This window comes from Protopterus annectens, chromosome 14.part0, assembly GCF_019279795.1.
Source record: "Protopterus annectens isolate FY-2018-M chromosome 14.part0, PAN1.0, whole genome shotgun sequence".
NCBI classification, from domain to species: Eukaryota; Metazoa; Chordata; order Ceratodontiformes; family Protopteridae; genus Protopterus; species Protopterus annectens.
Genome location: NC_056748.1, coordinates 22,548,818 through 22,561,297, shown reverse-complemented (window position 1 = coordinate 22,561,297; position 12,480 = coordinate 22,548,818). Strand labels below are relative to the sequence as shown.

Below are 12,480 nucleotides of genomic sequence, written 5' to 3'. Positions count from 1 at the left end.
CGCACGGCGACGAGGGAGTCCAAGCGCCATCGAACGAGAACTCTACGCGACAGGGCTGCCTGTGCGCCTCACTGTGCTTACCCTCGGAGGCCTGTGCTCAAGCTGCAACGGTCCTGTCCTCCCCGGAGGCCTGTCTTGGCGCTTCTTGCAAACTCGTCTTAACCACGAATTTCTATAAATTGAACATTGAGGCCAAATAATTTATGAGAAAATTGAATCAAGGCTTGATAGTAACCTGAGCCGTATAAGCAAGGGCCTCCCACAATGAGAAATGAAGTGAATCTGGCCTAGGCAAGGTAGACACAAAGAGTACAAATCTTAACATGAGGTACAGGAAGGAGCAACGCTTATACTATTATTAACTTTTTCTGGACATCGGAGGAACAAGAACTTCGACCCTAACGGGTACTTTAAATTAGAGAAGAGCCAACCAATAAGCGCTGCTTTCCCACCAACACGCTGTTCAAAAGAACAACCAACGCTTTAAGCTGCTGCTTCTCCACTGCACGCGCCGAAAGATTGGAGATACTGGCGCTAGCTGTGGCTAAGACCCAAGGCGCCACCGGGCTGCTGGCTGGCTTTATGCCCTGAGCGCTGACCCAGACTAGCGGATTCTGGCCGAAAACATCAGAGTTTACCTGATTATGTTAAAGCAAAATTATTGGATGTTCCATTACAGCATGATACTTTGTTTGGTGTTAAGGCAAGAAGAGGTGTTAAAGAAAATGGAGGATAAAGCAAAATCAATGCAGACAGTAAAGGATTTCTTACAGGTTCAGCCACCTAGATTTAGCAGGAACTGGCCTACTAAAAATTGGTCCTTTCCAGTGTCAGACAGACGGCAGATATAGACGCCCAAGAGGCAGATCTCAGCCCCAAGGCTCATACAGACCTAAACAATGGGGTGCTTCAGCCGCCAAAGGTGTTGAAGACAAATCACAACCTTACAGGAAAAAGTCCCAATGACTTTCCTCTACAAATACCAAGCACTTACCTCTTGGGCAGCACCCTTGGGGGGGGGGCTAGCACTTCTCACAAAACTGGCACATGATCACCCAGGACAAATGGGTTCTGAATATTATTTCTCAGGGTTACAGGTTCCACTTTCACACCCTACCAAGGTCAAAAGGTATGCCAGACCTGCCACACAATCAATGGGCAGAGGCACAAAAACAAATTGCTGCTCTCATGGATATGAGAGCTATTTAAGTACCACAGCAAGAGCAGGGGCAAGGATTTTACTCAAGACTTTTCTTGGTACCCAGAAAGGGCAAAGCCTGGAGACCAATACTGGGACCTGTCTATTCTAAATACTTTCCTGGACGTTCCATAATTCAAAATGTTGACACTGCAGCAACTTCTACCCATGCTGGGCAAGAAGGCTTGGCTAGTTACTTTGGACCTCAAAGAGGCATACCTGCATGTCCCAATCAGACAATCTTGCAGAAGATACCTCAAATGCCTGCAGTAATTGCATTTTGCAGACAAAAAGGAATTCAAATATATCCCTACTTGGATGACTGCCTTATTCAAGCAGAGAGCAATGACATTCTACTAAAGCATTTGGTGTTTGTAAAAAGATTACTAACTTGCCTAGGGTACACAGTAAACGAAAATAAATCAAAACTAGTGCCCTCTCAAGAGATAATATTCCTGGGTGCAAGCTTAAATACAACTGCCCAGATGGCTTATCTCACGCCAGACAAGCATCGGCAACTGACTCATTACGTTCAAATGATGGCAACAAAGACCCAGTTACCTGCAAGAAAAATTCTGCAGGCTTTGGGCTTCATGGCATCCTACAACCTGCTAATTCCATATGCAAGACTGCATATGAGGAAGCTACAATGGTATATAAAAGTGTTTGGACTCAACATTGCCACAGCCTGGAAACAATAATTCCTCTAATCCCCTGCCTGCAACAAGCGTTTCGATGGCGGGCACTAGCCTGTCACCACAACAAGGGACAGCCTTTCACTTTACCCACAGATAGGCAGACACTAACAACAGATGCATCGGATTACGCCTGGGGGGGCGCACATGGCAGGAAAATGTATTCAGGGCACGTGGCCCACAGACCAAATGTATGTATCAATCAAAAAGAGATGCTAGCTGTTCAGAATGCCCTGACAGCCTTCAAGGATCTACTACATCCAGGACAACTATTGCTAAAGACGGACAATACTACAGTTATGTGGTACATAAACAACCAAGGGGGCACACATTCATACCCCCTCTGCAGGCAAGCCATGACTTTGTGGAACACAGCACTGACCTATCAAGTACATCTGCAGGCATAATTCCTGCCAGGAAAGAAAAATACTCTGGCAGACGAACTAAGCAGAAACCTCATGGACTCTCACGAGTGGAAACTAGATCCACAAGTCTTCAGCATGATAACAAGGAAATGGGGATGCCCAGACAGATCTTTTTGACTCCCCTCACAACTGCCAACTACAGAGATTCTGCAGAAGGACTTATCACTCGCAAGAATGGAAAGTGGATGCTCTATCATTCAGCTGGAAAAACCCTAACAGTTTATGCCTTTCCACCACTGCCTCTCCTCCCCAAGTTACTCCTAAAAGTCAGACAAAAGAAGCCAAAAATGATTCTGATTGCCCCAGACTGGCCACGCCAGCACTAGTACCCAATCCTAAAGAGCTTGTCTCAAGGCCCAGCCTGGACTTTACCTCAAATTCCTCATCTTCTGACTCAACAAAACAATCAGAGCCTGCACAGCCAACTCAGAACCTTAAATCTGGCTGCATGGCAAATAATATAGCCATTCAGAACACACCTCTCCCTAAAGCTGTTATGGATGTCATTTTGGAAGCCAGGAGGCCCAGCACCAGGAAATCTTATGCAGAAAAATGGAAGAGATTCTGTGCTTGGAACCACGCACAAGGACTTGAACCACTTGTTCCAAATATTCCTCAGATTTTACAATACCTAACTGAGATGCTGGACAAAGGCCTATCCTTCTCATCAATTAAAATCCATGCCTCTGCCATTTCAGCTCAATACAATACAGAACCTCCTATTTTCTCACATCCACTGCTAAGACAGTACCTCAGAGGGATAAAAAACATAAGACCCCAAAGGAGAGCACCGATACCTACATGGGACCTCAACTTTGTCTTGGAAAAGCTCACATTGCCTCCTTTTGAGCCAGCCAATACAGCTGAGATAAAATTCTTATCGTGGAAAACTGCTCTGCTCCTAGCAATAACTTCAGCAAGAAGAGTCTCAGAGTTACAGGCATTAATGGCAGTGGAACCTTTTATCATTTTTCATCCGGACAGGGTTTCTCTAAGGACAAACCAAACATTTATGCCAAAGGTAGTATCCAGTGTTGCTCTTAACCAAACCATTAATTTGCCAACATTTTATTCAAATCCCCAGAATAAAGGGGATAGACTTCTGCACTCTTTGGACATACACAGGCAGCTACGCTTCTACTTGGACAAAACAAAGGCTTTCAGAAAAACTGAGCAAATGTTTGTAGCATATGCTCTGCAGGATCACAAGGAAAGATTATTTCAGAGCAGACCATTTCAAAATAGATAGGACACTGCATTCGTTTCTGCTATGCACAGCATGGCAAATCAGTGCCTAAGAATATTAGGCCACATTCTACCAGGGCAACAGCCACTTCAGCAGCCTTTCTCAGAGTACCACCAACCAAGGAAATTTTGGAGGCTGCAACGTAGAGTTCAGTGCACACTTTTACCAAGCATTATCACTTACCTCTTTACTCTAAATCCAGAGCAGGCTTTGCCACTGCAGCTCTGCAGGGCCTCATAGCCTCTCCGAATCCTATTTAGACCCAGCCGCCCTACCTCAACCCAAGTGTAATGACTGCAACAGTGAAACACGATGAACATAGTACAGTTGTGTACCTACCATAAATGTAGATGTTAGAGTGCATTCACTGTTGCAGTCCAGGTTACCCTCCATCCATCCCCCTTTCTTTGCTGGGACTTATCTATACTTCTCTATCCTATACAACCTATGTGGTGTATCTGCTTGTAGATGAAGGTATTGTTTTACTTTAGTGTATGTTTTTATAAGCAATATGTATTGCCTACCTTCTTGGGGGCACCTGACATCTGGGGCAAGAAAAACTGAAGAAAATGGCATTGGCTGCATCTTATATACCCCTGGCGCACTGACGTCAGGGAAGAGGCGACAGCAACTGACGCCGGACCAGGACTTTGGAATTCAGGCCAACTGTGGGTATCCTGCCAGCAGGATAACCCAAGTGTAATGACTGCAACAATGAATACACTCTAACATCTACATTTATGGTAGGTACACAACTATACTTTTCCATTCATGAGAGTCTGCCTGCTCCTGTTATGTTTGTCTACCACACAATTTAGCTCTGACTGAACTTAGGATGCCTGTACATTGAGACTGTGCTGTAAAGCTAATCCCAAGCTAACCAAGCTACAAATGGGCTAGGAAATGTTTCCCTCTGCTTGGTGATATAACAACTGATTGTGGTACTGCCTCTATTTGAAGAGGTCCAAAGGACAAATGATAGTTCAGGACAGTTGAGTGCCTTCAATAGGACAAGCATCTCCTTGATATTTGTGCGCCTGCATCTATCCTTGATGTGCCACACCTCCAGCACTTTTATCCCTCCTGAAACAAGATTTCTGAATGTTATTTTTGAATCCCAACCGGTGTACGAGATCTCACCCAAGATAAAGATTGCGGCACTTTGAAAAATACTCTCAAAGGTATACAAAAATGTGATGCCCTGTAGCCTGCAATGATCTATACAAGTGGTGCTAGATACTTTGTAAACCCTGCTGGTGTAGTGGACAGTCCAAAGGGTAAGGCAGACAACTGATAATGTGATCCACACACGCACACAACCTTAAGAAATGTCTAAAGTCTGGATGAATAGGGATGTGATGAAAAGCATTTTTTTTTTAGTCTAGTGTTACCAGGAAACTTGAAATAAGTAGAGGTAACAGGATGTTAACTGACATCACTCTGAATTTTACATCACTTTTTAAAATGACACAAAAAAAGAAGTGCACCATTTAAAAGTACATTACAGTCTCAAGACGTCATTTAAAACACAACACTCCTAGCTTTAAAATCATTTTCCTGAACAGGAAAGTAATAAAACAACAAAATTAATAAAATAGAAGCTTTTTTTTTGACCAGCAAAGGAAAGCACAAGCAGACTGTCAAATCTCAAAATCCTTAGAAAAGCATACTCTTTGGCGGCAGTAAAGCTCTGAAGGGCTTTGTGCCCAAACTTGTCTTTTAGTCAGTTCAGCTGGAGCTGCTTGACAGTTTAGGCATGTAGTGGTCAATATGATGAACATATATTGTATATTTACTGCTCCACTGCTTCCGAATATCTCAGGTGATTTTTAAAAGCCTTACTCTCACTGTAAATGAGCTATTCAGGTAAAATTCTGCTTTGCACACAAGAATCACACGTCCACAGCTCACTCGGACATTATCCCATCCTGTGTTTGGACTCATTACACGTAAAAATCAACATGGGCAGAGCCTGCAAACCGTCTACATTGTTCAGTGTTCTACCCCGGTAAACAAATAATAAAATAAACCAGTTCAAACAAACTAATAAAAAACCTTAAAGCAAAACATGAAAATATTTTTGTACACATTTAAGTATTGACTAATGCTTATAAAACATATTCTGCTAAGTATTTTCATCACCTCATCTTAACACAGCTTATCAAGGTCACCATTCATTTTCAGAGTTTTTACTACTTACTTTCTTCTTGCATCCTAGCTAATATCTGTACATCTGTGAGGTCTTGTAGTCTGTATCCTGAACCAATGGAATCCTCATCCATTTCTGAAGTACTTAATTCACTGTCAACAGATGACTGTGGACTGACTGGCACATTCTTGTCCAATGACATTTTATAATTAGCTTTATGGAAAAAAAAAAAAGTTTTTTGTACACATGCACACATACATACATATGATTTTTTATTATAAACAATCTTATGAAAGACTAAACAAATCACTGCTAATTTCACTTATATAAATAAAGCATGCATAATCACAACTTTATTTTACATTTGCTGTGAATACACCACTCTACCACTACACAAAAGCATACAATGAATATGTTTGCTCTGCCAATGCCAGAAATGTCTCTTAAATAATCAGGGATTTCGTATTAAAACAAGACAACCAACCTAGACAGTATCGACTTCAGTTTTCCCTATTGTCTTGTAGATCATTTACAGACTTAAAAAGCAGGAACCTGCTATAAACAGAGGGGAGCTAATTTACATATCATCGAAAAAGTACAGTTTTGTACCTACCATAAATGTAGATGTCCGATAGGTATGCATCTGCAGTCATAACATATGGGTTGTCCTGCCTCAGGCAGCCCTTCGGTCGGCCGGATTCCAAAGTCTGGGTCTGGCCTCGGCTGATGTCACACTTTCCCCGACGTCAGAGTGTCTGGGGTATAAAAGCATCAGCCGACGCCATTTTCCTCAGTTTTTCTTGCCCCAGATGCCAGGTGCCCTCTAGGAAGGCTAAATTTGGATAAAGGCTGAAAAGTTCCACATATTTGCAAATTATATACATATATAAACGAACAAATACACCATAATAGATTCCCCAGCTAGCTGAAAGAGGGTAAGCACCCTAGGAATACCACAGAGGGGAAGGAGGGTGGGTAATCCTGACTGCAGATGCATACCTATCGGACATCTACATTTATGGTAGGTACAAAACTGTACTATGTCCTTCAAGGATGCATCTGCAGTCATAACATATGGGTAGAATACCATAGCCAATCTGGGGGAGGAGGTACTAAGAGAATTATGGTGTAGTTAAGATCCCCTGCAGTACTGCAGTTGCAAACCCTGCTCGGGATCTGGAGTATAAAGGTAGATTGCAATGCTTGGCAAATGTATGCACGGAGCTCCAAGTAGCAGCTTCTAAAATGTCCTTAGTAGCCACCCCTCGTAGGAAAGATGTAGTGGTGGCTGTGGCCCTTGTGGAGTGAGGCCTGATATTTTCAGGAACTCTCTTTCCATGAAAGGAGTAGCAAAAACGAATGCAATTTCCTATCCATTTTGAAATTGTCTGTTTGGAAATTGCTCTTCCTTGCACCCCAGTTGCATATGCTACAAAAAGCTGGTCAGTTTTTCTGTTAGTTTTAGTTCTGTCCAAATAGTAGCATAGTTGTCTGTGTATATCCAAGGTGTGCAAAAGTTTTTCCCCTTTGTTCTGTGGGTTAGGGAAGAACGTAGGCAAGTGAATAGCTTGGTTCAAGGATATCCCAGATACCACCTTTGGCATGAAAGTAGGATTGGTTCTCAGTGACACTCTATCCTGGTGAAAAATAAGAAAAGGCTGCACTGCCATTAATGCCTGTAACTCAGATACTCTTCTTGCTGAAGTGATTGCCAGAAGGAATGCAGTTTTCCAAGATAAAAACTGGAGGTCTGCTGAAGCTGCTGGTTCAAAAGGAGGTAGTGTCAGTTTTTCCAGCACAAAATTGAGATCCCATGCAGGTGGGGGGGGTCTTCTTGGAGGTTTAACATTTTGATCCCTCTCAGTTGTCTGAGAAGAGGGTGTGAGAAGATAGGTGGATCCATATTGTATTCTGCTGAAATTGCTGAAGCATGAATCTTAATGGATGAATAAGACAGGCCATTGTGGAACAATTCTGCTAAGTATTCTAGGATGTGTGCTAGGTTTGCCACTGTGACATCTGTGCCCTTTGATGTGCTCCAAATGAGAAATCTCTTCCATTTAGCTGAGTATGTCTTTCTTGTGGAAGGTCTGCGAGCCTCCAGGATAATGTTCTTCACCCTCTGAGATAAAACGGTTTGGTTGGGCTTTAAGGAATCTTCCAGGCAGTTAGCTGCAATGTTTTCAAGTTGGGATGCAGGGTCTTGAAATTGTTCTGCGTTAGAAGAAGAGGCCATAGGGGAAGAGGCCATGAGTTTGCCTGAGACATGCTTGTCAATAGTGGGTACCAATGTTGTCTTGGCCAGTCCGGAGCTATTAGTATGACTTTTGGCTGTTCCTCCCTGATCTTCAGTAGAACCTTGTACATCAATGGGAGAGGTGGAAAGGCATATACTGTTAGGGCATTCCAGCTGAAAGAGAGAGAGTCCACCCTCCAGGCTTGTGGGTGGTATGTCCTTGAGCAGAATTTCTTCAGTTGGTGGTTGAGTGGGGAGGCGAACAGATCTATCTCTGGGATTCCCCATTTCTTTGTTATGAGTTTGAAGATGTCTGGATGCAGCATCCATTCGTGTGCATCCATGGTAGTTCTGCTTAAGCTGTCTGCTAGTGTATTCTCTTTTCCTGGTACGAATTTGGCCTGCAGCTGGATATTGAGATTCAGGCATAGGTTCCACAGATTCATAGCCATCCGGCATAGAGGGTAGGAATGTGTGCCTCCCTGTTTGTTTATGTACCACATGACCATGGTGTTGTCTGTCCGTATTAAGAGATGCCCTTGCTGGAGGAAGGGTCTGAATGCCTCGATTGCATGCCTTACTGCCAGAATTTCCTTTTGGTTTATGTGCATGCTTAGCTGCCCTTGAGGCCATAGGCCTTGGATACGTTTGTCCTCCATGTGTGCTCCCCATCCTCAGTCTGAGGCGTCCGTGGTGATGGTCTGCCTTGTTTTTGGTTTGTTGAAAGGCAACCCTCTGTTGGACTGGCAGGCCTGAGCCCACCACAGGAATTCCTTTTGAAGGCATGGAATGATTTGAATCATGGTTTCTAGACTGTGACTGTGTTGAGACCATACATACCTTAGGTACCATTGTAATTTCCTCATATGCAACCTGGCATGTGGAATTAAAATTATGCAAGATGCCATGTAACCCAGGGCCTGCAGGACTTTCCTTGCAGTAAGCTGAGTTTGTCTGGTCAGAGTCATGAAGTAATCTGGAAGTTGTTTTTGTTTTTCTTCTGTGAGAAAAGCCATCTGAGTGATTGTGTCCAGATCCGCACCCAAAAGGTTATCCTTTGGGATGGTACTAGTCTTGACTTTTGGATGTTGACTGTGTATCCCAAGGTTTGTAGCAGGTGTATGGCATAGGCCAAGTCCTTTAACAATTTTTTCTTGTTGTCCGCTTGTATTAGGCAGTCGTCCAGGTATGGATAAATTTGAATTGCCTGAAGTCTGCAGTGTGCAATTACTGATGCCAGGCATTTCGTGAATACTCTGGGCAGTAGATAAGCCAAAGGGCAATGCTGAGAATTGATAATGCTCTGATCCTGCAAGAAATCTGAGGTGCCTTCTGCAATCTGGTCGGATAGGGACGTGCAGGTATGCCTCCTTGAGATCTAGAGTCACCAGCCAAGACTCCTTGCCCAACATGGGAAGAAGTTGCTGTAGGGTCAGCATTTTGAATTTTGGCACAATGAGATAAGTGTTCAGTGCGGACAGGTCGAGTATAGGCCTCCATTGGTTTTCTTTTCTTGGCACAAGGAATAGTCTGGAGAAAAATCCTTGGCCTTGTTCTGTGGATGGTACCCTTTCTATAGCTTTCATCTGAAGTAACTTGCTGATTTGTCTTAAAGCCTCTGCCTTCTGGTTTGGTGGAAGGTTTGGCATTCCACCTCTTTTTGGCAAAGTATGGAAGTGAAACCTGTATCCTTTGTCTATTATTTGCAATGTCCATGTATCTTTTGTAATGCAATGCCAGTTTTTCGAGAATAAAGCCAGCTTTCCGCCCAAGGGTGCTTCCAGTTGATCCCTGGTAGGCGGAATCAGAGTCAAGTCATTGTGTCTGTCCTGTAGTAGTGGTAGTAGTTGTAGCTGTTGCACTACTCCTCTGGTTGGCAGGCTGCCACTGACGGCCTCTGTAGGGGCCCTTGGATTGGCCTCTGCCTCTAGGGCGCCTGTTTCTGCCTCTCTGTGCTCTGGAAGAATCTGGAAAGGACCAATTCTTTGTAGGCCAGTTTCTACTGAACCTCGGAGGTTGAACTTGCAGGAAATCTTTAACTGTTTGCACAGATTTTGCTTTTTCTTCAACCTTCTTTAGAATGTCCTGTGCAGGGGAGCCAAATAAATGCTGTTTCTCCATTGGAGCATCGAGGAGTTTAGCCTTGACATGGTCTGGCAAAGATTGCTCCTTCAGCCAGGCATGCCTACGAATTACTGCCCCAGTCATAGCTGATCTAAATGAAGCCTCCAGTGCATCATAGCCACATTTTAAGAAATGATTACTAACCTGTTGTGAGTTGTGTACCAAATCCTGAAGGGATTTACGGTCTAAGGGTTCAGGTGAAGAAAGTTTCTTATTTAGCTGATCTAACAAAAATTCTTGGTACTGTATCATATGGAATTGACAGTTTAATGCCCTGGCAGAAAGAGTAGCAGATGTATAAACCTTTTTTCCCCATCTCTCTAATGCTCTAGACTCTCTTTCAGAGGGTAGGGGATTTTTGGCAGTAGCGGCTGCAACCCCTTTAGGGCCCTGAGAAATAGTTTCTGGGTCTGCGGCATGGGCTTTATACAGGTGGAAAGTGAGACCCTGTAATATCTGTCAGGTTTGGCGGGGGCCGGAGGAAGAGAATCAGGTGCAGTACTGACATCATTGTACACATCATCAATTACAGTTAGAACCGGAGGTATAGTTAAGGGCCTATGCTGGGGCAAATGCAAAAAGGTCCTTAATCTTTTTCTAGAATCAGAGAAATCCTGACCCTGCCATTGAAAGTGTTCTCTCATGGAGTGTAAAGTCTCCCCAAAGGAAAATTCTTCAGGGGGGGAGGCTGAAGGGATAGATTCTTCTGCATCTGAATCCTCATAAGGCGAGTAGGCCCCTTTCCTGGTGGTCTGACAAATTTGATCCATCTGTGGAGTAATCTGAGGAGTGAGGTTCAGAGGGGTCAGTCCTGGGCCTTTTGTCTGGAGGAGGTTGGGAGGCCCTGTCTGGGTGAGGTTGGGAACCCCTAATTAAGGAGATAAGGTCCTCAGCAAGACTGAGGATCTGAGAACTAGAGGAAGGCCTCTGGGATGTAGATTTGGCAGGCAAAGCTTTTGAAAGTTTGGCAGCTTTAGCCCTGGAGAAGGCCTTAATAGACACAGAAGCTGGGGGCCTAGCTGCCCCACGTGCAGGGGTAGATATGTCCAAAGGTATGGTGTCGGACAAATCCTGAACACTAGCTTCGGTAGGGAGTTCTGAAGCCGACTCAGGCGGGGCCTCTCTGGCCTCGGTGGTCGGAGGTATGGTTTCAGTAGTAGGAATAGCCGTGGACTCGGTTTCAGCCGAAACCGAGACACTTGCGGTATGCCTAGCCGTGGTTTCAGCCGAAACCGCGGTCCGTGAGTGTCGGTCCTTTTCCTTGCGTTTTTTGACCATATGCGTAGTCAGAGTCTCCGACGGCATTTTATAAGCAAAATCGGTTCCAAAAAACTCTTCTGCAAACTCCGACCGACGTCTGAGAGTCCGTCGGTTGAAGGAGGCACAGGCTAAACAAGCTGATACGTCGTGGTCTGGGCCTAAGCAAGGAATGCAGTAAGAATGGAAATCCTTATGAGGTATTTGTTTCCCACAAGTTAAACAATTATTTACTTTGTCTGACATCGGCTGAGGCAAGAAAGAGTCCCCAACGGGGTACTTAGCTTTTTTCGAAGTCTTTGGTAGCTGAAATCTCTGGATCTGACCGACCGGCACTTGCGAACAGCTTCTGCTTCGGGCACCGCGCGGCAAGAAAGACGGAGGAAAATGGCGTCGGCTGATGCTTTTATACCCCAGACACTCTGACGTCGGGGAAAGTGCGACATCAGCCGAGGCCAGACCCAGACTTTGGAATCTGGCCGACCGAAGGGCTGCCTGAGGCAGGACAACCTATATGTTATGACTGCAGATGCATCCTTGAAGGACATCCAGTCAACACATACTAACAAAAAAGTACAGCTGCAAGTTAACTTACAGTAACAGTAGATGTTCGAATAGATCACTGTTACAATGGCTCAAGTTCTGTGTGTTATCTCCTGCCAAGGATATTACAACAAGCCACCACACAAAGCTTGCGGGCAATTTACATGTGCCGTAATCAATTACCGGCTAAAGGAGAGCCATACAAAGTCAGCAGTTAGGGAGCTAAACCTTTGCAGCTTTCTTGCTTCAAAGAAAGAAAGGCTAGAGCCTTGATTATAATGTAAGTATTTGAAACATCAACCATGAAGACTGAATGGTCTAAAAGTAGACTTACATATACTAAAGCTCAAGATGGTCATTTCTCAGAATATTTCATTTTCTCTGAGGTATGACAATCTATCTTAGAGTTAGCATATATAAGTTTGGGAGGTTTGGGGAGAAGAGTGATGTTCGAGACCTGCTCTTCTACTACATTTTCTATTTTTCTTTTCTGTGTCTCGGCACTTGGCATTTTGACTGCTGACATTTCAACAGGAAGCAGATTATAAAGTATATGCTATGAACACAAAGTAATAAAAATATACATATCCTGGCAAAAAAGGGTGGG

General features: G+C 44.1%; 1 protein-coding gene across 2 annotated transcripts in view; it reads right to left on the bottom strand.

Moving 5' to 3' along the window:
- The window catches only part of SLAIN2 (SLAIN motif family member 2), a 1,031,976-nt gene that overhangs the window by 529,001 nt on the left and 490,495 nt on the right, over positions 1-12,480 (bottom strand). For both annotated transcript variants that reach the window (XM_044055724.1, XM_044055725.1), the window contains exon 4: positions 5,765-5,926. In XM_044055724.1, the coding sequence (XP_043911659.1) occupies positions 5,765-5,926 (162 nt within the window). The remainder of the gene's footprint in view (positions 1-5,764; positions 5,927-12,480) is intronic.